The sequence below is a fragment of the Pleuronectes platessa genome, chromosome 4 (assembly GCF_947347685.1).
Source record: "Pleuronectes platessa chromosome 4, fPlePla1.1, whole genome shotgun sequence".
Taxonomy (NCBI): Eukaryota; Metazoa; Chordata; class Actinopteri; order Pleuronectiformes; family Pleuronectidae; genus Pleuronectes; species Pleuronectes platessa.
This window is the reverse complement of record NC_070629.1, coordinates 27233238-27259914: the sequence shown is the minus strand read 5'-3', so window position 1 is coordinate 27259914 and position 26677 is coordinate 27233238. Positions and strand designations below refer to the sequence as shown.

Below are 26677 nucleotides of genomic sequence, written 5' to 3'. Positions count from 1 at the left end.
GCCGGCCCCGCCCCCTTATGGCGCAGGGGGCCGGGCCAGAGGCGGGGTGTGCGGCGAAAGGTGGTCCGTGATTGGTTAAATCGGGCAGAGGGTAAAAGGGGGAAAGGCTGCTGCTTTCAGGTACCGCGGGAAGTTGGATTTTCAAGGTATGAGTTTCGTGTTTTATTTGTAATTATGCTGGTTAACACAGGGTGAACAGTACAATGTCAATACAATATAATACAATACAAATCTAAAACTGAATAGATTCTGTGTTATTTGTTAATTAAAATACAGAATACGTGTTTTTATAGCAGTAAAATAACATTTAAACTTTACTGGACTGCGCTGGAAGGTTTTTCTCTCACTTTCTGTACAGAATGTTTTGAAAAATGTATGTGTGGTTTTACAAAGAGCTAAAAAAAACTAATATAGTAGTTATAATAAGTCATTTTGGTAATTAATTAGTGACGGAACCAATTATTATTATTATTAATGTCGTTGTTTACTGTGCTTGCAGATGGACAATGGGAAGATGCATGATCATAATACAGCTTGTTTTTGTAAACAGTGAAACAAAAGTCTGTATTTTTAAATCCATGTGTACTTTTTAATTGTGATATTTGTATTCGATGTGGTTGTGCTGCATCTTGTATATTATTTCTTTGATTTCATTTTTACACTCTTATGGGCCCACGAGTCTGAAATAAAGCTTATCTGTTATTATCATTATTATGACGAGCAGCAACGACTTTTGCAACGTTAAACAGTAACCTGCTTTTCCTTAAAGGATGGAAACAATTTTCTAAATAGTCACTGAATATATTCTTTCAAGTGACCAATAGATTAACCAACAAATGATTACAGCATAAACATAATCTTGCACCTTGAATTAACTTAATTACTGAATATTTGTGTATATTCTTTATTTTTGTCTCAATTCAAATCTTTGTTATTAAGGCCACACAACCCAGGCTATCAAAAACCATCTCAACTTTTGTATTATGAGCTTTTGAACTTGATAGAGTATCTCACTAGTTGCTACACTGTTATTACACACTCCCGGACGGCACCTGAACGCAGCAGTGCCTGTGGGCTAACCTAGCTAGCAGATGAGTGTTAGCAGTTAGCTTCACTCCAGACCTGTGGCGATGCGATGCTACAGCCAAAGTGTCTTCACCCCCCCACACAGGGAACCTGTTGGATTTATAACCTCATGGAAAAGCTGAAGATCTTCACAGTGTAGAAGAGAACGACTGCAGCGAAAGACAAACGCCAACAGTGGACAGGAGAGAAAGTTAGCTAACTTGTTTTTATTTAGCTTTGAGTTAGCATTAGCAAGTCTGGGAAATCATTATCTCTTTTGTAAACAGTTTCCTGGGTGAACTTCACAAAAAAAAACTACTTTTAAAAGTACGTGAAGCGAATAAGACATTAACAAAACATGAATATGTGCAACAGGTAAACTTGTGATAGAAGTTCACCAGCATCAGGATATGAGGTGTTCATCTGCTGTGACCTCCATCAGATGACTTCCCTGTAAAGTGCAGCCTGCAGGAGTTTGGATCCCTGGGAGATACCTGCACGGGCCGACGTCATGGCGAGTGCCTTGGCTTCCAAGCTGGGATTCAACTCGCTGGTGAGGAAACAAAGCAAGAACTTCAACGTGAGGATCTGCACGATGGAGTCAGACATGGAGTTCAGCTGCGAGGTGAGGATCTGTCCTGGAACCGAGGATTATTCTACCTGTACCACATTCATAGTCTAGACACAACAACAAGTACACACCTGTTGTTCTATTGCAACTTTAAACATATAGATAGATAGATATTAATCCAAGCAGACATACTGTAAATAAAGTATATATAGTGTTTGTAAACACAGCACCAAGTACACACCTGTTGTTCTATTAAAACTGTAAGTGATGTGGATAGATAAGTAGATATTAAGCCAAGCTACTATACTGTAAATAAAGTATATATAGTGCAAACACAAACTTGTTCTTCTATTGCAACTGTAAATGAGATGGATAGAAATTAATCCAAGCAGATACACTATAGAAAGTACATGCATGTAAACACAGCACCAAGTATAAGTACCTGTTATTCTATTGCAACTGTAAATGTTGTATATAGGTAGATAGATAATAATCCAAGCATTAATCCAAGAAAGTACATTCTACATACTAAACTACAAAGTACACGGTTAAATCCAACTCAGTCAGCAGTCTTGGCATAGTTAAATAATGTGCAGTGTGAATCTTAACAAATAAATACAAAGTAGTGTTGGACAATGTGGCAGAAAAGTATTTTCAATATAAAACATATTCATATCAGTTGATGACATTAATCATCACGATAAATGTCACATTATTGTTTTATTCAGGTTTTTTGCTCCTAAGTTAAGGTTGTGGTTTTAAACTACACTTTACCAAACAGTGAATAAGTAACACAGTCTCAGTGATATACACCCATTCACCATCTAAAAATTTATATTGATATTGATGAAACATATATCGCACTAATTATTGATTTCGGTTTAATTCCCAACCTTTAGTACAAAGTTTGTATCATATGAAGATGTATGAGTTTCTCTTTTCAACACTAGGTGGCAGCAAGTGTCTTTGAACTGTGCTCTGCAGCTTCTGCATATCTCTTATAAATTATCTCTGTGGTATTCAGCAATGGAATCAGGAAAATTATTCAGTGGCGAAACCCAATGCAGTGTAAGACTTTGGCGAAATGCTGCAAAGGAAAGTGTGCATCGCTTTCCCTACAGAGTTAACATGAGCATCATGTCATGTTGGTGCCTTATACAGTATATTCTGCCTATATCTGTGTCTCTGGATGAATATATGACTTGGTTGATTATATACCAGAGCGGAAAGCCATCAAAATGACACCATCTCTGTACTTAAAAAGGGAGGAACCCCGCTGAAGTTGGCAGTTTGTAATTACAAAGAGCAGCGTGATGCTAGTTTTGGGTTTCTATTTTCTGTCCCGGGGTGATAATTTGATAAATTATGGGTTCTTGTAAATAGCATTTATAAAAAAAAAAAAGTGTAGCTCATATAGACCAAATATTCATTTTTCGAATTGGCCCCAGCTGCATTGTGGAGCCGATACTTCTCACAGTTTCAAACTTTTTTCCCACGCCAGCCGTGAATACTCTTGACAGTAGCTTGTACCCTGATTCATCTCCGAGGCTGCAGATGAAAGCTTTCTAAATTGGATATGTGAGCCTCATATGGCTGCCTCGTATAGAGACCATGTTTTGCTCGTAGCTTTGAACCAGAGACCGAGGTTCTGATAGAAATGCTGGGATGTCTGGATTCAGTACACGTTGCATCTTATGAATGTTTTTTCAATCTTCCACCTTATAAAAGAATGAAGTGTTTCTGTCGTCTTGAAAATTTAACAACATCAGGGAAGTCGGTGCATGATGTGAATTTTACTGTCAAACTTTAGCTCTGACAGATTGCAATTTTAATTCTAGATATTTTTTAGTATGTTCGTTGAGTTACTGTCCCGAGACTAAAGCGTTTGCACGTTTCAGTCCAAGTGGAAAGGAAAAGACCTGTTTGACATGGTATGCCGAGCTCTGGGACTGAGGGAGACATGGTTCTTTGGGCTCCAGTACAACATCAAGGACACCGTTGCTTGGCTGAAGATGGAAAAGAGGGTAAGTGATTCTAATATCACACTGGTTTTGTTAACAGCCCTGAGCCATGTAGACATCGTTGATATTCAGTAGGTGTAGCAGCCATGAGAAGGAAATGGATTTCCCTTAACGCTTGTTTTGGTTCACCCTCACAGGTTCTGGATCAGGAGGTGCCAAAGGAGGAACCAATTACCCTCCACTTCCTGGCAAAGTTTTACCCTGAAAACGCAGAGGAGGAGCTGGTGCAAGATATTACACAGCATCTCTTCTTCTTACAAGTAAGTACATAGTGCACACCTCCTGTTTTCTCATTCTGGTCCTAAAGAAGAGTTTTAAATTCTTCTTATGTCGTTTAATCAAATCAAAAGTGATTACTTGTCGTCTTCCTATCTGTTTCACTTAATCAGTCCACAAGAAGGTTCTTTGTAGACTTAACCCGTAAGTTGACTGACAACATCCCTTCTTTCTCTGTTGCTCTCTGAGTTGAAATGGCCACGGGCGAAGAGGTAAACCTAAAATCCACCGAGCCTCCCAGAGGAAGCTGTGGATTACTGTTTGGCTAGTGGGCAGGCACTTCCTTTTCCTTTGATGTAATCTTCCTGGAGGGTCGGCTGTGTTTGAGGCTTTGAAAGAAAACACCCTTAGAAGCGAGTGTGATCTTAATTAGTTTCAAATAAATACTTTAGCAAATAAGTTTATGAGCTCTGTCATTTCCCCATTTTCCATTCGCCCTTGCTCACCGGGGATTTGAATTTGTATCTGTGGCTCCCTTACTGGTCTGACTCGGTCCCAACAGGGCGTCCACACTCTCCCACTTACACTTTCCTCACTTTCTGTCCCCGTCTGATTGTGTGCAGCCGTGTGGAATCAATGTGCGACATGTTACCGCTGCCCTTTCTCTCCACTTAATACTCTCCGGGGGAATTCCTGCGGAGCCTGCAACACCATTCAGCTCACAAGAGATGAGATTTGTAACCGGGCTCCCGTCGTCGTCTAATACTACCAGCCACATTTATCAATTACCAATTAGGCTTTAAGGGGCTTAGTTATTGGCCCAGTTAATGACATATTCTCCATGGGATGCTCGTCTTCCATATCACTCCCTTCACGCTCACCCCATTGTGCTGTGGCTCCAGACAGCAGAGCATTTTGTGTTGGATTTTGGATAGCGGCACATGTCTACTTGAAACGAGTGTATCTGTGTCATTAATCCGTTTAGAGGCAGTCGGAACAATTTATTTATTTCAGAGGGAAACCGTCTACAGCTGACAAATCACTCAACAGTTAAAGCCATTCACAGCTACAAGGGGCGAGGAAAACAAATGTGCAGCGCCTCGCTTCGCCTGTTTCCTCATAACTTGGCTGTCATTAATTCCCATGATGTCGGGAGCAGGCCTTCGTTCAGATAGTGTCACAGGCACGACAGCAGGATTAGTGCTTATCAGAAACGATCACTGACCCTGTTACACACACACACACACGCCTCACACACTGACAGACACTTTTCTGGACCTGCAATCTTTGCAACAACATCGTGTCATTTGTAAACAACCTGATTGCAGCTCAGCCACTTAGCGCTCACCCCCGATTAAGGGGCTGTCACCTCCGGCTTCAAACCTTTGTTAGTTCGAAACACGAGAAGACAGCAAGACTAATGATAAGGCTTGAAGCATTAAATTGCTCACCTGCATAACTACAGCAGAAGCGTGTTTTCCCTGTGTAACCTTAAAGGCAAGATTCTGATAACAACAACAAACTCCACACACTCTACCTACAGCCCTGCGCAGTTTTAATTGAGCAACCTTACAATCCTGCTCTGTGCTCTATATATGTAGTTACACAAGTTTGGGATTCATTAGTTTGAGATGTGACGGAACTCGGGATGCGACGCCCAGCGAGAAGCAGAACTTTAATCTGGAAGGAGCTTGTTAAAGGGGATTTTCGACCTTAATAGGAAAACATATTAATACAGTGATCCACGACAGTAAAGGCATCACTTGTAAACATGAGCCATTCTTTACTTAAAACATGAATTGGAGAACAAAACAAACATAAAGTCAGAAATCCTCGGGGCTTAGGAATAACAGCTATTGTAAGAACGGGCGGTTCTCCTTACAGTCTCATCTGGAGCTTTTCTCCGACTCTCTCTCCTGTCATTGTGTTCTGCTGACTAGCAAGCCCATATTCCTGCAGCAGGGTAAAGATCATATGAAATACTGTTGGCTGAGGTACATAGTTCCTGGCCTGGTTTCTAATAGGTCCCCATGTGGGTATGATACTTTACTCGTACAATATTTATCTGGCACAGTTTGTCCTCCTTCCAGTCCACTCTGAATTGAGCCAGTGCCAGTGTTGTGTAGCTGTGGTACCTGCAAGTTTATTTACCTGTCGCATAATAACTTGTTTAGTGACTCCTGAACACTGTGTTTCAGCTGCATGTGACACTCACAGATTAGAATGAAGGGAATAGAGTCGTGGAAGTCAGAAGTTGTGTCTCTGAGGTGTCAAGACTGTTTTCATTGTGTCTGAGTCAAGAGTTGTTGTGTCCCTCTCGGGAAAATCAATATAAAAGGAGGAGCAATATTTAAACTGAAATAAAGACATCAACTTTCTGATTTATAATGCAGGTATTAGTCCCAGTCTTTCTGTAAATGTCTTCCATATTGCGTCAACATGTATCAGTGAAAAGCTTCTATAATTCAACAAACAACTAAATGGCAGAGAACATTCATTAGCTGCATGGTTAATCCTGAATGGATTTTTCAATGTTCGGTGGAATGAAGAGGGCTTTGTTTTTCAGGTGGTTGCATGCATAACAAAATTGGTTGTGTCTCAAAGCTAATTAGATTTGGCGTCTTCTCAGGTAAAGAGGAGGATCCTGGAGGAGGAGATCCACTGTCCGCCCGAGGCCTCCGTCCTCCTGGCGTCCTACGCTGTCCACGCCAAGGTTCGTGCTTTTACTGGAATCTCAGTTTTTTACTCAAATAAGATCCATCCATCCATCCATCCATCCGTCTGTCTGTCCGGGTAACATTTAACTTTTTATGCATCCTTTGAAAGTTATGTCAAAAAAATGGCAGCGTCTTTGAATTACTGGTCTGAGATGGTAAAAGCTGTGACTCACTACAGCTCCAAAGAAAAGCTGTGAAGACGCAGCAGTTTTTCAGTATCTGACAAAGTAGGTCATCAAATCAGTGTGAACTGACTGAGAGAATATATTGGCCCATCTGGAACCATCTCCTACTGAATTAATTAACTACACTTCATGCGCCTGTAGAAGATTATGAAAAAACAAAAATCGTGATTAGCTTGTGGGCAACTTTGAAATTGAGGAGAATTCTCTGTGGTTGTTCGTTATCTGAAAAATGTCACCTTGCTCTTTAACAGTACAGACTGCATGTTTTTGTCACCTATGGGTTTGACTTGTTTAACCTCAGGCAGAATTAAAACAGAAACCTGAGTCTTGATAAGAACCAGAAGACATTACACCTTCACCGGATACACTTTCTTTGTGTTTCCCAAAGTCCTTCAGGGTCTTCCAGGAAATGTTTCTTTATGAACAAACAAACCAGGAGTCTAGGTGCTCAGGAAGTAGCCTTCTAACTTTAACAGTTTTAAAAATGCAGAACAATCAGCTCTGCCAAAGCAGCCACTTAGCAGATCTGCAGGTAGAAAACCACAGCTTCAGAAAATATCACAATCTCATTTAATTAACTTTAGGATCCAGTAGCTACTGAAGAGCTGCAAGTGGTGCAGAGTGTGAGGATAGTGGCCTCAGGATTGCATCTCTGCTTTCGTCTATTTATTCTGAGGTTCAGACATTAAGTGGCTGCTCCAAGTGAAGGAGGTTGGGTATTTTAGAGTCTTCTTAGATAGAGCATGACTGTTCTGGTAAACTACTTTATTTTGAAAGTCAGGACGTGCTGGGGAAAACATAGATGGTGCTGCTCCAGCAGGTCTGGGGAGCGAAAGTCATGAAAAATCCACAGTGCCTGGAGCACTGTTGGCAACCCGAGTGCTGGTTGTTCATCACAAACAAAGCACCTGTTTGATTTAATTGAAAATGACTTTAATAATCAACCTCACAATTATAACAGCAGCGGGAAACACTTAGAAACAGTTATTTTACAGTGCGGCACCTACACAGGGCTGTCCATGGTTCTGAATCCAGCTGCATATATCTCTGCTAGTCTTTTTATTAACTTTTTCTTATCGATGCATAGCTTAAACAGATGAGACAACAAATGCAAGAATATGATCTGACATCAAGCCAAGAACAGACAAACCAGAAATAAGAAAAACAAGGAATTAACCAATAACCTCAATGGGAAATGAAAGAATGACAGTACAGATTATCTACAGACCTTTACAGTGACAGAGGAGATGACAGTATCAGTCTGAAAGGATCCTACTCTGGTAAAATCCCACCCTGAATATCAACATATGCTCTAGTCCTCACCAGCTGAGTCAACTTGACGTTAAGTTACTTCACACGTCCGATCAGAACACCCCCCCTTAGGTGCCTGCTCACAGTAATGGTTCAGATTTGAGGGCAGGTCTGGAGGCTGATGTGAGCAAAGTGGAGGCAGAGAGTTGTCAATGGGATCTAAGCAGGGAAACTAAATGTGACTGTTCATTCAGATAAAGATTTGATGTCATATCGTGCAGCCCGGCTCCAAACTGACCTTTTTACACTGACTTTTACCAAATGTGTGTGTTTATGATATTTGGGCTACAAATGTATTATTTAATCATCTATATTGTTTGATTTCCTTTAATGCTCATATTACTTATATTTCTATTTGTGGTATTAGTGTTTTCCCTATTAAGCATTTTGTTATCCATACTTTATGAGCGCTATGAACTGGATCGTCCTGAATGACAGGAAGTGTATAAACATGTTCATTGGTTTATTGGGTGAGGATCGAACCACATGTGGTGTGTATACAAATCCCTCCACAGGAAGAGGCTCCCTTAATAAACCTTCAGGGATCTCACTCGTTTTGGTCAAAGGATCCCAAGTCTTTGAAATCCTCAAGAAAAAGATCTGGAGAGTGAGTGAGGTGCAGCTTTTCTGACAGGCAGACAGGTTCTAGTGGGACCGGGCGCGCTACCTCAAAGATTTGGCCAGACGTCCTCAGGGACTCTCATCTCCCGTGCCAATTTACAGGCCCGGGATAAAGGAGACTATGTGGATCAAGCAAAATCATCTTGAAACTTGTTGTGAGTCCCGTGGATCTGGGAACAGCAACAAAAATAATATGTGGCCACATTCTGTTTTCATTTGATCAGCATTCAGTCCACTCTGATCAGAGCCAGTGTGCGTGAATTGGAATTGTAAAGAGAAGACAGGTTCTTGTTTAGCAGTGCAGCTGCTGAGAGCTTTTTGGCAGACTGCTCCTTTCTCCCCTTTTCTCATCAGGACTTGTTATTGTGCAGAACTACACAGCAGCCTGTGATGTGGAGCGAATCCCACAGTGGGATCTACTTCGGCATCCTGACTCATCTTTAATCATTATTATGCCGGCCTAAAGATAGCAGCGTGGAGAGAGTAAAGGCGTATTCTCAATTTGACTTTCAATGTCTAAATGGGATTTCTATTTTCTTCTACAATGTGAATTATAGCTACGGGATGTTCAGATTCAGGTGCGGACAGCTGCACACGTTGTTGATTGTCATATAATTCACAACAGATACAGTAGGGAGCAATAAGAGCTACCATTATCTTGTATGAGTTACAGAGAGCGCGTGAATCGAGGGGATAATGGAAATAATGCAGAAAAGTGTGTTTAAACAAGTTCTCTGTCTTTACAGAGGGAGTTTGAACACAGATACATACTGAGGTGTCGGTCCACCACAAAAAAGAATGGATAAAATATTAATGAAAAAGACAATAACACATTTCCTGCAGGATTATTCAACATAGGAACAATTTTTTTGTTATATGTTACAGTCTATATGACGTGTAGTGTTATATCTGTAGAAGAAATCATAAAATACAATATATTTAAACATACACGTTTTTTTCCTGCTAGGATAAAGACTTTATTTCCTCGTTGTCATTAATTGTACATAATCCTCATGAAGCTTTTCTCCCTAACACTGTCTAAATGTTCAGGCTGACGTCTGGTGACTAGAAGGAGAAGAGAAATAATCAAATTTTCTAAATTAACTTTTTTGAATTTGAACACACAGCTTGGTTGCATGTTATTGCCATTGTCCTATTAACAGCTAGTTACAGGTGATATGTTGGTTTCTACCTTTTCTTTAAACTTCTCCAATGTTCTAAACCATGAGATTTAAGAACCACAGTAACTTTTCAGTGTGTGTGTGTGTGTGTGTGTGTGTGTGTGTTTGTGTATAATCCTAACTGCTCAGCCTCTGCAGAGGTTTTTCACGACCTCCTGCTTTGTATTCTGAGCGGGTGCCGTGCTGCAAGGAGGCTTCGATGGGGAGTTTGGAGAGACAGTTGCTCGGCTCTGGGAGAAAAAAAAATGCAGAGGGAGTCACTGTGGTGCAGAGAACGAGTCGGTAAAGTGAGGTGAACTCCCTCAGCTTCTCCACCACCGGGATCTTTGTCCAGCCAACTGAGGAGGATTAGACAAACAGGCGTAAATGACACTGATGGGAGTCACTGTGTAAAACTAAACTTCTGCGGGAGAAGCCTCACCAGAGCCAATAAGAAAAAGACCCATTTTAATCTACGTAACACTAAAGCCTTTCATTGCTGTGTATTTTTATGGCTTGATATGAGAAAACCTGTATTTCTCACTATTGTGCTGCAAAATGGATTTTCCTCAAAGTGCCTGGAGAGTGTGAGAAAATTCATTTCCTAGATTCAGAAAGGCGGATTTATCGAGCAGAATATATCCATTACGGGGGGGTGGTCACTGTTGTGCTGCTGGTGATGATGTTAAGTGAAAATATTGACACGTAGCTGTCCTCAGAGGATCGATTGTTGCTGTGAGTTTGGGCTTGCTTGAAATAATTGGAAGAATGGTCTATAAGCAGAAAGCTTCTGAAGGCAGCGTCACTGTTAGAATGTCACCCTGTCTCCCTGAGTTATACCCCCCCGGTATATATATATATGATCAATTATATAACAGTTACCAACAAACAGGTGAGGAAATGAGGGAGGTAAAGCTGCGAGGATGGAAACTGAAGAGGAAAGATCTAATTAAATGCCCCTGTGCCTCTCCACTATGTCGGCCACTGCACCAGTTCCAGGCTTTCCCAGTCTGTGTCGAGCTTATTAGGTTCAGCTCTGTTCGGTACTGTTTTCAGACTTGTGTGCACAAAAAGAAAAGAATGACAAAATCAAATTAAATCCCCATTAAAGAACCACTATGAACACAATATAAATATTAGTTAGAGCCACAAAAATGATCCGGGGTGTCTAATTTATTCTGTGCAAATGAGCCACTGTGCAAAAAAAAATCCACTATAAAAACATTTAAGGACTTGATGATGTGTGTTTTCTATAAAACTTGGTGTCATGTAGCTTTAGAATCGTTGGGGTTTTGGTGTTGGTCCTTTCACTTTGTACGTTAGAAATATTTTCTGCTCCTCCAGGTAGTTGTCCAATTGAAGATACACAGCAATTCAATTTAACTTCAAACTTCAGACTCAAAATACAGAGAGTTTCTTTGTTTCTACAGATTCTCCACCGGCGCTCCTGCCTTTTACGGTTTAACCATGAACTCCATAATGAATAAATAAGAATAAAGAACACAAATACAACCATAAAACCTATCTTATCTGCATTGTTTATTCTGTAAAATAGGAATTTCCTTAGCAGAGCATATCGGCAAACATATGTATGTCTGTGAAAAGCCCATATCAGCTGGTTTTTATCAGCCACCTGTCTGAACAAATCACAAAGGAAAGAAACAACTAGATTTGATTGTGATAAAATCATGTACCGATGCAGAGGTCCAGGTAACTCTCCGTGTTAACCCACTTGCATAAATCTAGAGTCATAAACTGGAGCTGCATGTTTAATTCATAGTCTTCCTCCAGTTTTGCAGTAGCTGAGAGGAAATTCCCCGCAGCCACTCAGTCATGCCTAATCCATTCATTTCGCTCTTCAACACAAGCGTGATATAATTTGTGCCCCGGCCCTCAGATGATAAGTGATCCGTCTCCGCTCTCTCAGAGATATTTTCTAATAGCGTCATTTATACTGTCTCGCAGCAACTGGGCCACTGGCTGAGCGGTGCAGGTTTAATGGCCTGATGGCAGAGCAGCGGCCATTCGCTCACAGAGAGAAACTTTTCTCTCTGCTGGTGTCTTATAAACGGCTCCCGGGAGACACGTAGTCCGGGCTGGTTTTGGTGGGAAGGTGGATAGTGGTGACTGGTTTGGAGTGATTTTTAATCCTTTTGACACTTTTGCTCCATTTTTATTCCCCAGTACGGAGACTACGAGCCCAATGTTCACAAACCTGGCTTCCTGGCTGAGGAGGAACTTCTGCCGAAGAGAGTGAGTGACAGTTGGATTTTACTTATTAATATTATTATTATTATTATTATTGTTCATGAATGATGTTTACACCCTTGTGTCCCCACCCAGGCCTACACCAGCAGTAGGATACAGAATGCAGCATTGCAGCAGCTACTGTATTTTCCGCTTGCATTCATGGATATTCATGTGTGTCTCTTTCCATTTCAGGTGATTAACTTGTACCAGATGACTGCAGAGATGTGGGAGGAGAGGATCACAGCGTGCTATGCGGAGCACAGGGGCCGGACAAGGTAAGGAGTGCTGCACTGAACTGCACCACTGAAATTCCACCGTCATCAGCACAATCTGTAGAGTTCACGAGGCGTTGTGTTTAAAAGTCGGTTCCGCAAGAAATGTTTTATGCAAAACCAGAGTCCGCTTTTGGCAGTGAGATGCAAAGAGGCATGAAAGTTGTGTCTGTGGGAAAGTTGTTTGAAGGTGAATTAATGAAGCTCATCAAACTTTTTCAAAATGTACTTCCGACCATGTGAACTCAACAGCACCAAATTGCACGGCTTACATCCTATCAATTACCTGTATTTATATTTATAGGGGAGACTTTGATTATTTGATTCATGTGCAGCAAACATAACGTCATGAAGAGGGCTAAAGAAAATTACACGTGAATGAAAATCTGTGGCTCTGTCGTTGCACTGTGTTCCACCGTTGAGCCGAACAAAGTTAGAAGTGGGTTGAGAGTCGGTGTGAGGGATGTGGAGTCTCTTAAAACCCCCGTGGGTGGAGTGTTCTGTGCTGGAAATTGAAGTTGAAAAGACAAAAGCCTCAGCACTTTGACAAAAAAAAGTAATAATTGAGTCACTGGTGCTGATCAATAATCCTTTTCAACCCCAGTAGAAGAAACTCAGTCGGTGGTCCTCACACCTTCAGCATTTTTATTGTTTAGCACGTCATGTAGTGTAGCGTGAGGAGAGAGGTCTCCGGCCTAATGCCACTGAGTTTGGCATCAATTACAAATCAATTTGATCTTTTTTGTGAAACTTTTCTTTGACAAATACAAACAAGCTTTTATTGATGCTTCCACCGCTCCAAGAATGTTCCACCACTTTGCTCCAGACTGAAATATGTCTCCACAATCCTTGAATGGGTTGACATGAAATTGCAGCAGACATTTACTGTGTCTCCCTCAGAATCAATTGTTTAATCACAATAGATTGGTTCCTTATTTTTGACTCAGATTAGGAACAATCTAGTCAAAGACACAATTTCCAATCTGCCGTGACATTAGGGGCTGTTTTTTTTAAAGCATGAGTCAAAGTAGTATTAAGGTTTTATATCCAGGTGACATCCTACAGTTAAAGTTTTGTTTCATCTGTATTCTGATCTATATTATTGTGGAATTTGATTTATAAAAACATTCAATGCACTGTTCCTCATTTTCTGTAAGTTTTTCTGTTTATAGGACACAGCTCTATTGGTTTATCCACCGAGCATCACTTTTATTTAAATTTCCCCCGACCCTCAGAATCTACTCAGTGTCCAACCCAGTTAAGATTTGTTTACTTGGCATAAAACTCTCCTGCCTGTTTAAACTTTGATGAAGCTTAGATCATCAATTTTTCTACCACCCGTATCAAACAGACACTTATTAAAAGTTTAGGCACCGAGATGCCCTGATTTCTCCTCAGCCATCAAAGTATGCTAATGTTTTGAGTTGACCCTGAAAGTACAACACATCTACCAACCAGACTACAGAGAGAGAGAGAGAGAGAGAGAGAGAGAGAGAGAGAGAGAGAGAGAGAGAGAGAGGAGAAATAGTTTTTAGGGATTTGTTTTTCCCTATCGCAGTATTTAAAGACTCTGAGGCGTCGTAATAAGTCGTCTTTTCCATCAAGCATAACCCCTAAATCCTATTAGAGACTTATAGTTGTGATTTGTGTCGGCACTGTGCTCGTGTTTTCAGCTGTGTGGCATTTTTCAGAGATCACAACACAACATGACAGATGCTACACACAAAAGCAGAGGAAACAAGGTCTGATCTCCCGTTTTCTCTCCTCTTCTGCACCTCCTCCCTTCCTCCCCCTCTCAATTCCCCTGGCTCTCTCTCAATCTCTTTCTCTCTCTCTGTCTCTCTCTCTCTCTCTCTCTCTCTCTCTCTCTCTCTCTCTCTCTCTCTCTCTCTCTCTCTGTCTTTGAACCAGGGATGAAGCCGAGATGGAGTATTTAAAAATAGCTCAGGACCTGGACATGTATGGCGTCAATTACTTTTTAATCAGGGTGAGTCAATGCTGCTTTGCTGTATCTTTACAAAGTGAGCTAATTTGAAAGAGTGGCAGGGGGGGGATCTTTCGTTTTGAAACTCAAGCATTTTATGAACAAATTTGTGTTTTTTTGTCAATGGATGTTGTTGGATACTTGATTTTTTCCCCAGGTGAGTCATAACAAAAACAAAGTTATAACTCTTAACAAACAGAAATTCACTGGAGGTGACGCTGGCCTTGATCGAGGCATTCTCTTAAAGGCCAAGACATTTTAAAATACCACAGAGTCAACCTCAGCCTTGGTGATTCACTGTAGCACGACTGTTCAAGTAAACAAGCCCAGGCGGCCTGTGTACACACCGCATCTGGCATTGTTCAAGCTCAGCTCGAACAAATAGTTTGGGCAGGTAGAGCCACGGAAATGCCACCTCTGTCAAACACAAGAACAAATAACTGTTGGCTGGAAGTTTGCTCTGAAAACGTCTCACTAGTGCCCTTTGTTTGCTCTGCGGATGTGGTTTAGAATAAGAAGGGAACAGATCTCCTCCTGGGAGTGGACGCCCTGGGCCTGCACATCTACGAGCCGGACAACAGACTGACGCCCAAGTGCTCCTTCCCCTGGAATGAGATCCGCAACATCTCCTACAGCGACAAGGAGGTGGGAGAGTCAGGAGATTAGGTTCATTGGAGACTCTAAATTGTCCATAGATGTGAATGACAGCCTGTTTGTATTTGTATGTTGGCCCTACTATAAATTCCTGACCTCGTTTTTATTTTACTTGTCTTCTCATTGTTTAGTTTACCATCAAACCTCTGGACAAAAAGACCAATGTTTTCAAGTTCAACTCTTCTCGGCTGAGAGTCAACAAATTGGTGAGTTCAGCTGAAACTGTAAAATCTGTTTTTGATGATGTCCAGTGCCCAATACTTTTGGAAACATTCTTGTTGTTTGTTCCTCGTGTGCAGATCCTTCAGCTGTGTATCGGGAACCATGACCTGTTTATCCGCCGGCGACGGGTCGACTCGCTTGAAGTGCAGCAGATGAGGGCCCAGGCCAGAGAGGAGAGGGCCAGGAAACAGGTACCGATAACTGAGAAACAGAGGGGATAGGGTTGAACATGTTGATTGTAAAGTTTTAAACTTTTGACATACTTTCCCTATAAATCATGTTCTCATTTGCCCACACTCGGCCTGTCTGTGCTGCTCAGGTGGAGAGGCAGCGTCTGCAAAGGGAGAAGCAGCTGCGGGAGGAGGCAGAGAGAGCCAGGGACGAGCTGGAGAGGAGACTGATGCAGCTGCAGGATGAGGCTCACATGGCCAACGATGCCCTGGTAAGACTGGATTGGTTAGCTTCAACCCAAATCCATTACTTTGTTGGATGTGTCTCTTTTTCGAGTCGGCCATTCCGTCTTTATATTTTTCTTCTTTGCCCCATTTTCCACTTTTCTTGTTGCTCGTCTCACCTTTCTGTGTTTCTCCCCCTCTCCCTTTCTCCCTGCTCCTCTCCAGCTGCGCTCGGAGCAGACGGCCGACCTGCTGGCGGAGAAGGCCCAGATCGCGGAGGAGGAGGCCAAGCTGCTGTCCCAGAAAGCTGCCGAGGCTGTGACAGAGATGCAGCGCATCAAAGTCAGTGCCATCCGCGGTCAGGAGGAGCGGCGGCTCATGGAGCAGAAGATGCTGGAGGCGGAGATGCTGGCTCTCAAGATGGCTGAGGAGTCGGAGAGGAGGTGGGGAGCGTAGGAAGGAGGAGCGGGAGGATGAATGTCGAGAGTAGAGCCATGTGTGCTGCCGTCAATATACATCTGTTTAGCTTTGGCCACTAAGTGCCTTTCTCTCTGTTATCACTATCTCTCTCTTTGGATCCATTCCACACACACACACACACACACACACAAACAGACACACACACATTTCTGAAACACACACACTTTTTGAAAATTTAAATACAGATTTCCTCCAACAGAGTGAGTTCTGAGTTAAGATGATCCTCAAAACGGTTTCTAAATAACTTCCTCAACTCGTGAGCTCAAGCTGCTGAAGTGTTCGATGTGAAGATGCACAAACACGCAGCTGCACAACAGTTTGCTCTGCAGCTCAGGAGTCAGTCGATATGCTCCGGGTGCAGAGCCACAGAAGCTCAGCTGCATTTAAACTGATCACAGAACGAGAACTTCTAACCTATTTCAAATCATTTAGTTTCAAAGGCTTTGTTCTTGCGCTGCAGCCTAGGAGCAGGTAATCAAGCGCTTACACCTGCACAAAGGGGGGGGGGGCTGCTGAACAAAAGCCCCCCCCCCTCTTTGTGCAGGTGTTGTCTCTTAGCTCTGAGGCACAGAGGTTAATTCCTGTTGGTTAATTGTTAGCAGTAGTATCGATCGAAGGTAGGAGACCCTATCAAAAGAACACTGAAGCTCCACTCTGTGACTGACCTTTTGATTTGTTTTTTGAAAAAGAAAGTTTGTGATTCTCACTTTTATTCTTCTTCCCTGAGTTGTTCAAATCAATTGCTCTTTTAAAAGGTCTGTAGATGTCAGCTGGACAATGAGATTAAACCTTGATGAGTGATCGTCAATCAGAATCCGAGCTCTGTCAATCATTGTAGAAAGGAGCTGAAGTCATTTTCATAATAGAAGACTACATATAGATAGGATATCACTTCACAGCCCCTACTCCACAATTTATTAGGCAATCATTTCAAATGGGCACCATTAACCACTTGCCAGTAACTGCAATTTGTGGATGAGCACTTTCCAGCACCAGAGAAATTTAAACCTGTGAACACTCAACATGTAAATGACTCGGTCCACTCAAACCCTCGAGGCACCGAGCTCCCCCACATCAGCGAGGAACTGCTGAGTGTTCAGGAACACAATCAAAAGAAACGTGATCATCGCCATATCCAAATTCTTACCAAGATGAGGCTCGTTGGCGCTGTAATGGAGTCGGGAAGGATTGTCTGATGGACATTTGATCACTTGGGTATTAACAGAGTGACATTCCTGGTTCACTGAGTGCTGATGTGTCGATTATATACCATCGTTTGGGATTTAATTTAGATTTCTATGAGCGCGAGGTGAATTTAAGTATGAACTGCATCTGTCTGTGTGTGTCTGTCCCTCAGGGCCAAGGAGGCAGAGCAGCTGAAACAGGACCTGCAGGAAGCCCGGGAGTCGGAGCGCAGGGCAAAGCACAAGCTGCTGGAGATCACCACCAAGGCTGTGTACACGGTAACCTTTATACTATTATACATGTAAAACACAAGTCATACACCGGTACAGAGTCTGATGTTAATGTTGGAGAACAAGCAAGTCGGCCGGAGCTATTAACTGATGAGTTTATGGGGACAGTTAAATCAATGAAAATTCTATCAAGTGAAATAACCAAATATTAACTGATTACAGCTGCTCTGCTACAGAAATGTGCTTATTTACCAGTTTATCCAATGAGGAGAGAGGACTGCAGCTAACAATTATTTAAATTTCTCAATTAATTTTGTTTGTTCAACACCTGAAATCAGTGAAAATTGCAGAGAACAATATCTTGGTGTCGTGTTTAAAGGTCGTGAAACCCCAAAATTATGATGTTCACTCATGTTCACTCAAGTTACTGACCAATTATCTTTGGCCTGATCAATTAATCATTGCAGCTCTACAAGATTTACAGGTTACACAATATATATATATATATATGTGTGTGTTGAAAACCCCCAGACAATATATGTTTACATGTACATACATGCATATAAACTATTGCAAATACTACACTCATTATGCAGTACATAAACACAATGTGCCCGTTGGGAGGAACTGTACATTGCAGTCGTGTTTTATAAATATTGTTCACTTTCTCATCTGGAGTACGAGCTGCTGCTGCTGCTTGTATGAAAGTATGTCATAGCTGTACAGGTTTGACAGTTTTATTTTGACTGCTAATATCACACATATATATATATATATACACACACACATACAGTCCCACAGATACACAGACTCACACATACAATTGTAGCCACAAAAATCCACACTGCACAAGAGATACTTGCATAAGAACAGGCTGCACATGAGGCAGCCCACGCAAGAGCATGCAACATGCAGAAAACCCACACACTACATGTTCCTCTGCTCTCAAACATGCACACACACACACACACACACACACACACACACACACACAGATTTACATTGAGATGCTGGACATCGATAGAGAACTCTCCTGCAAGCTTATGAATGAAAAGCCAAAACACACACTCACAAGTGCACATACATATGAAAGAGAGATTGCCACGGGATCTCTAGTGTACGCTTATCAGCACTCTGGTGAAAACTACACAAACACACACTCACGATCACACCAGTACACAATGTTCTCTGTTCCCATTTCCGCCAGCCTCTGATTGCCCTCCATGCTCTGCCAGGCCGCGTTTATGTCGGATATCTCCTCCGTGCACTTTAGATTAACGTGCCAGCAAATGGATTTACATTTATATTGTGTTTGAGGTCCATTCCTTATTCAAGTGCTGTGTGGCCAATACATTGAGACATGTTGCATGGATCTAAGGGAATATATTTCTGAATTCATGGTGTGTGACCATCAAATTGGTCATCTTCCTTTCTCTTCCTCCGACTGCTCTCTCCATCTATGTGTCCCAGAGGTATACTGGTGTACATCTGTACTTCCCTTGATATATGCCACTACTTTCTTTCTTCCTCTTCTTGATTTCTATCTTTAACCTCTCCAATATTTCCCCTCGCTTTTCCTTTTGTTAATAGTTTTTATTAAGTTTGTTTTTTCTTCTTTCCAATTTCACACTTTTATTTTGTGTGTGTCTGTGTGTCTGCATCTGTTTCTCCCGTCTCATCCCTCCGTCCCTCCTCTAGTCCCCGGGACTCCCGGCCGACAGCTTGCCTCGCGATCTGAGCTTCAGCAGAGAGAACCTCAGCTTCGACTTTAAAGACACGGACATGAAACGCCTCTCCATGGAGATCGAGAAAGAGAAGTGAGTCGCCGTTCGCACCTCACTGATGCTGCCTGATGTCATATGTTTTTTGGGGCATCAGCGAGTTTGAATCAGACACTTTCTGGTTGTGTGGTGCAGCCTGATTCCAGTGGTTTCATTGTGTCATTTGAATGACAGATGGGAATTGTTTAGCAGGAACATCTCTCTTCCTCAAAATGTGTTTGAGAAAGATTCCAACTTGAGGCTGTATTTAACTTGGGAAAACACAGGCACGTTTAAATATGTACATTTTAATCCAGGAGTTCAGGTGAGCAATTGACCTTCAGCTGTCACTGAGTCCGCGGCCAGCTTTCACGCGTTTAATCCCCCCCCCCCCCCCCCCCTCTCGCTGTGTCACTGATTGCAGACAGGAAAGTGTGTTTAAACGAGTATGACCCTAGCCGTGCAGTCGAATAATTACTTGGGTCTTCATTGTCATCTAATGAGCTAATTAGGTTAGCAAGTGAGCAGAGAGACGTCAGGTCCACTAACTGGTCGTAAAACCTAAAGAAAGACTGGGACTGAAGTGGCAGATATATATAAAAAGGTGCTGCAGTGGCTGAGGAGATAGAGCGGGTTGTCTACCAATCAAAAAGTTGGAGGGTTCGATTTCCCCAGGTCCTCTGATGTAAATTGGATGTGTGAGTGATAGCAAAGGGACATTTGAATGGTTGTAAAAGCTCTTTGAGTGGTGATTAAACCTAGAAAAATGCTATGCTCTATAAATAACGGCCATTCAGAAAAATATTTTTGACGTGTTGATGTTTTCCCCTTCTATTATTCTGTGTCTTTCACACCCAACTGTCATTTTTAAATCGACAAAGCTCTCCAGTTCTCCAGAATAACAATATCCAGGACATAAACAGACCCGTCAGCCTATGAGTCATTTATTCCTAATTATCCCCTGGTCCTGAATTTCTCATCATTTTGAGCACAACATGTGAATTGGATGTAGATACAGCATCTGATTATCTGAATCTTAAAAAAAGAAGAAGCAGAAAGTTAAATCTTCCTTCCTACAACTTGTCTGTGTCAAGGGTGGAGTACATGGAGAAGAGCAAGCACCTGCAGGAGCAGCTGAACGAGCTGAAGACGGAGATTGAAAGCCTGAAGCTGAAAGAGAGAGAGACTCCTCTGGACATCATTCACAACCAGAACGCAGAGCAGGGGACGAGCAAGCAGAGCAACTTAAAAAAGGTAGCTACCGGCACGCTGCTTTCGTGGCAGACACATGAATACACACACTGTCACACAGCCGGCAAAATAAACCCTCGTATCCTCCAAAACACGCATAGTAATCACGTGTTATGTCTGATCCACGCAAAACAGAAATCTGATTACATCTGCCCCTCACAGTGAGATTGGAAATTCGATATAAAAACCTGAAATTTGATTAAAACCAAACACATCCACACATCTAATCCAAATTCTCCTAAAAAAGTCTGATGCAGCTGTCATAAAAATGATCTCTATCTATCTGTCTATAACCTGAGGTTTTGGGAACATCCTGTACAACTCTTCCTTGAAATCTTTACATTTCAGCAGTTAAAAAACTATATATGACATGTCCGCTGAAAGTAAAGTTCTGAAGAGAAACCCAAGAGACAAGTGTCAGCAGGAAAAGCCGCTTCCAGCTGCTCCTCAACTTCTCCTGGTTAGAGGCAGACCTGCAGTGACTGCAGCCGTGTGGTGATTCATTCACAGGGACACGTCCTCACTGCTCTTGAATTGAATTTAAGTACCGAAATTTGAGGAAAATTACTGACTCAGGAGCTGAGGTTGAAAGCAAAAGTTCCTCTTCCTGGGAGTGTGACTAAAAACCAAGCCACAGAGACACAGAGAAGCTGCTTCCTGCTGTCGGTGCAGCAGAGAAACTCTATTTGTGTTTTTTTCCAATTCAGTATCATAAACATTTTGCAAAGCTTGGGGAATTTCCATATCTGTTTATGTTAATAATAATTTAAGATGGAGAGACCAACACCTCAACTTATCCTTAATTCATCTTGGTGACATTTACGAGTATTTATCTCGTCCAAAGATCTGGGATCAGCTCCAGTTACACGAAGTTGGTGAAGTGTGACTTGAGTCTTTATACTGACCTGACATCCTCTAGTAAGGAAAACTGTCCATCAAATTATTATAATCCTCTCTCGTCGCTCAGCCATCGTCTTGTTTTAAGTCTGGGTTTTGATTCAGAGCATCAACTTATAACAACAGTCTCCACCTGGGCCCGGGTTCATTTTTCATTTTTTCCTCTTGGATGATGCAGGAGGGGGAGGGGCAGCAATTATTCATTCTCCAGCGTAACCTCTACAAGTGCACAGTGATTACCGCTATTATGTTTATTAAAGGAAATACAAAAACAACTGAGAGGGAAATTAGAGTTCTTTATGCCTCTGTGCAGGCAACAGTAGGAGGCTGGAGACATTATGTTTTCAGGTCCTCGGCCCATCCGTCCATCACATTATGAAAATACACGATCTCTCATGACCGCCTCAGGGAGATTCCTGAGAAATTGGTAATGATGTGATTAGAATTTGCTGGTCAAGGTCACGGTGAACTTACAAAAAAGAGAATCATTTTAAATATAGCACAAATGTTCACTGAGAACCAAACTTTTGGGGCCTTTTGAACATATCTTAATTCTGTCTTAATCAATCATCCATCAAACTTTATTTGTTTGGCAGCTTTCACACTGGTTGGTACAGTTCCTAAGCAAAGAATTGACAAAACAAATAAAAAAGCTGACGATGAAATTCCACAAAATAGATTTTTTAAGTGATAAAAGTTATAAAAGCCTCAGATTGAAAACACATACTAGAAATATTAACAGAGATAAAAAAACTGGATGAATTGCAAAACTTGCTGGAGGCTTGAGGGATATTTTTTTAATTGATTGGTCAAAGGCAAAAATGAAAACAGTTATAAAAAGTAGATTCTATTTCCACCATCTTATGTTGAACTGGCAGATTAGACAGAATTTTCCTCCATCTACCCACGCGCTCTCCGATTTCTGTAAAATTACCGATTGAGAATTCGAGCTGTTTCCAGCACATTGTGTAAGAACCCCCCCCCCCCCCCCCTCCGTTTTGTCTCCTAGTGTAAAATATACTTGTTACGGGAGCACTAATTGATTTCTGCGTGGTGATTAGTCATTTGGATGGATGGGGGCACTTCCAGCATGCAGGAGGGGAGAAGGAGCAAAGTTAAAAGTGTTGGTTTAATTGAACCGGAGGCGGCTGGCATTCATCTTATTAGTGAGGGAGGAAAGGGTGAGACGGGTTGGGGGGAGGGAGGGGGGGGGGGGGCACTGCAGAGAAGAGGGGAGGAGAAAATCGAGAGTGAGGAAACTTAGGCTGCCGTGCCAAAAGAGATGTGAAGTTGTCGAAAGGCTGAGGTTGACCGAAGATGTTCAAAGGGTGAGGACTTTAAGAGAGGCAGAGTCACGGAGAGAGGGGGGAGGGGGGGGGGGGGACAGGATGAGAGGAGGGGGAACACACGGTGGGGGGGGAATAAGAAGGTCAGATGGAGTTTGGAATGAAGCACAGATCTCTGAGCCAGGAGCATCAGTGCCGGCTGCACCCTGTCCAGATTCCCTCTCTGCCCTCTGGATGATTAATGAACAGAACCTTAACATGGGCCAGCGCCTCGGCTCATCCAGCAGGCCGCAGGTTCTGCTCCGCTGGCCCCGGGCCTGTCAGGAGAGCTTAGTCTCAACAACTGAATCACAACACAACAACTGCTCTGATTCTGTGTACAGTCTCACCAAGAGGAAACGCTTCTTTTTCTTTTTTTTTAAAGTGGCAGTCAAAGTTCAGCTTCTCTATTTCTGCTTAACGATTTACGGAAATATTTATTTTCTGGAAGTAGCTCAGTGTTGTGCCGTTCAAACTATTCCTACCTGGGATGTTGAATTTAGAGAAGTGGCTCTTCATGTGGAGGATGGACAGAGTGATAGAGTGCCACACACAGCTGGAGAGTTCTGCTACATCCACACTACTACGTTTTAAAAATGCTGTTTTCAAACTTAAACAGTCCAAAGTGTTTTAGCTCTGCATCGGTTTCCATCCCCATCAGATAAAAAATTAGATTTAACTGCACAACAGCTGTTAGCAAAGACAACAGAGGCAGTCACACTCATCCTTGATCATCCATGTCACGCTGTACACTGGTCGGCAAAGCAAGTGCCAGTGGCTTCCTTCCAGGTGGAGGTCATGTGATGGGAGCCTGACGAATAAGCAAAGGCTACGTTTGTTCCAATTCCAAACATCTCAGTTTCTGCACATCCAGATTAAAGTGTTTTCAAACTCAAAACCTACTAAACTTCTTGTCTCAGCATCTCTAAAACACCGGAGCCGTGTGGAAACAGCCTCAGTCATAGATGAACTCATACCCCTCATGCTTTATATCAGCAGGGACAGTAGAAGGTGACTGGTAAACATTACCCTGCAAATCCGTCCCTGTCCCACACACTTTTCTGTTTGGATTCTGCTTAAGTCCCCTGATATACACGCTCCCCAGAAATACCCTGGATTTCACTCACTGTCCTCCTTCATCCCTGATATAATATTTACTCTGGCAGCTGCTCTAATTCCCCTCCCCCTGCTCACGTTGAGGACGGGAGAGAGAGTTTGCTCCACCTGATGGAAGTCACCTCCTGTAACGCTGCCTTAGAGGAGCTGATGGTGATGTTTGCTGTCGGGGTTAGAGCACAGCCAGTGGCCCGAATGAATCCGTCAGCAGCTCATTTGAACCTGGAGAGAAAAACAGTTAATGGAGCTTTCTCTGACTGGCATCGATCTCCCACCTGCCCTGCCCCCCCCTGTCTCTTTCATTATCTCTCCTGGAGTAGGGAGTCGGAGAAAGTCACGGGTTTCTTTGTCTATCAGTTGTAAACCCGGAGTGAGGCAGGTTCTTCTTTTCAGCTGATGTAAATTAGAATCGGTGTAAGACGTATCAACAACACGTCACGTCAGAGATTTATCACAGACAGAGTCACCTCGGGGGTTTGTTTTCAGTAAACACAGCAAAGTTCACAAACACTTTCTAATTATCTTCTCCTTATGATCACCTAGTGTTTTGATTAGTCAAGGGAAACGACTCAAATCACGGGTTGTGGCAGGAGCTGCTGTTTCTGGATCTGTTTGATTTACTCTGATGTTCAACGGAGGCTCGACTTGATTGAACAGGAATAAAAGTACATTTATATCAAAGCTCCATGAACATCAGTGACACCCTGCATCTCGGAGGTGTTTTTTGTTATTAAATACAGGTTTAACTTCAACTTTCAACTTTGTGTTTACAGCAAAGTACAGGAAGTACAACACAGAAAACATAAAAGAACATGGACATATAGTACAATAAGGGATCAGCATCTTGTCACGTGTAATACAATATATAGCTAACAGGTGAAATTTAAGCTTTAACAAAAAAACTAAAGATGATCATTGATTAAAGTAAATTTACAACAACTGGTGGTTGCGGAGGCACAACTTTATATATTTCTTACACTTTAATGCACACTTACGGGGATGGTTCTGTTAAACCAGTACTTTTACTTTTGATAGCATAAGTAGTATTTGCTTGTATTACTTCTGTACTTAAATTACAGTTGGATTTGCAAGAAGTATTTTTATTGCTTGTAAATGTTACTTTACCGTAGCAAATAAATAAATTGGACTTTAATTCATCAATACACTATGGGCATGGACAAAACTTTCTTAGTTGTGTAGAGCTGTTGACAACCAGGAAATTCTAAAAGCTAAGTTCTGTTAACAGGCTTTGACCCAGTCGGCTTGTTGACCATCCACACTGGTTTTAATGGTCTCTCAGGTGGAAGGTTTGAGCAGACAGGGAGTGGTTGGAGTGGAAGGGCTGGATCAGGCAGAAAGGCTGATGGAAATGATTTCACTAACTCTGGTTTCCAATAAGGATTTCCTGTTTACATGTGCTGCTCCACTGCAGTATGTTCTCCTCTTGTTTACTTTCCCCACTGATGAGTAAACCCTGTCGACTTGTTATCTCCTCCACAGCTCACACTGCAGAGCACCAAGACCAGAGTGGCTTTCTTCGAGGAGCTTTAAACCACGTGAAGGTAAAGGACGCACAAACAGCCGTGAACCTCTCGTTTCTACATTCCTGCTCAGTGACGACACCACGAGGCCTCATGTCTCATCACTTACTGGGAACCACTTTGAACCACTATGAACAAAAACCTGACCACTGCCTTGATATGCTCATGCATATTATGTCTTGTACTAAATCTGGGATTTCTATTTTTTTGTGTGTGAAATACAGAACATTCCCTCTTTTTTAAATTTTGAAGTGAACTCCACTGTGGGTTTTATCAGCGTTGGAGAATAACAAAGGTAGACAATGAAAAGAAGGAAACGAACAAAAAAGAAGAAGTGGTGTGATATGATCTTTGGCGGCTCTTGTTGCACTCCAGGGCCGAACCAGACAGTATTTGTGGAGCAGTTATTGTATCGTGTTCAAACAGGCTGACCTACATTCACTGATCCGCTGGTTTTTAAAATTCAAACAGAAAACGAGCCACGGAGGGATGAAGTCGAGCAGGAGAGAGAATCCTATCGCTGGAAACTCTGACCCATTTGCAGTATGTACAGATAAATACCCCTCGACTTCCTTCTTCCTTAAAAAACTGATCATTTATCGTATTCTGAGTTATTCAAGATGCCAACGATTTCTGTCTTTGCTTAACAACCTCACTCTGACTTGGTTATTCTTGTGTCAGTGGAATTCAGTGCATTTCTTTTGCCCTCGTACATTTTAAGAGCCATTTTTTTATTTGCTGGATGTGGTGAGATGTAAGCACAGTGTTATACAGGAGGCCCGAGGACGTTATGTGTACATCTGGATTACACAGAGAAGTCATGTTACACGTCTGTCGCTGCCTCCGGCTCGAAAAGTGAAGAGACGACCATTTGTTGTTATTCGTTGTTTCGTAGAATCTGAACTGGATGAAGGAACTGGGATCTTTTAGTTTTGGTAGATGTGAGCTTATGTCACATCGATCTCATTTTATTACGTGAAACAAACCACTATTTAGCGAATCATGAATTTGCATCTATTTTGATTTAATGTGTCTTTCTTGACTTGATGTGCTCTCTCCGTTTTTAAAGCAATTTCTTTTTGGGGAATTGTAATGTGAAGACATTTTATATTTTTCTCTTTGTCTACATTTAACCCGAATAGGAAGCAGTATTTAAAATACAACCTGTGGTGAAGTTACATTTTTCTACGTGAACATTGTGACAGATGTGTTTGTTCCTCCTGTAAAATAAATGAATATCAGGTCTGA

General features: G+C 42.1%; 1 protein-coding gene across 1 annotated transcript; it reads left to right on the top strand.

Annotated features, from left to right (window-relative positions):
- The first annotated feature begins 1056 nt into the window (after positions 1-1056).
- Positions 1057-26677, top strand: nf2a (NF2, moesin-ezrin-radixin like (MERLIN) tumor suppressor a). The gene is made up of 17 exons (XM_053421293.1): positions 1057-1276; positions 1441-1690; positions 3535-3660; positions 3795-3917; positions 6503-6586; positions 12052-12120; positions 12310-12392; positions 14301-14376; positions 14884-15018; positions 15159-15233; positions 15327-15440; positions 15569-15691; positions 15870-16087; positions 17482-17587; positions 19238-19356; positions 20394-20553; positions 25389-26677. The coding sequence occupies exons 2-17, from the start codon at positions 1577-1579 to the stop codon at positions 25437-25439; spliced, it is 1776 nt and encodes a 591-aa protein (XP_053277268.1). The 5' UTR covers positions 1057-1276; positions 1441-1576; the 3' UTR covers positions 25440-26677.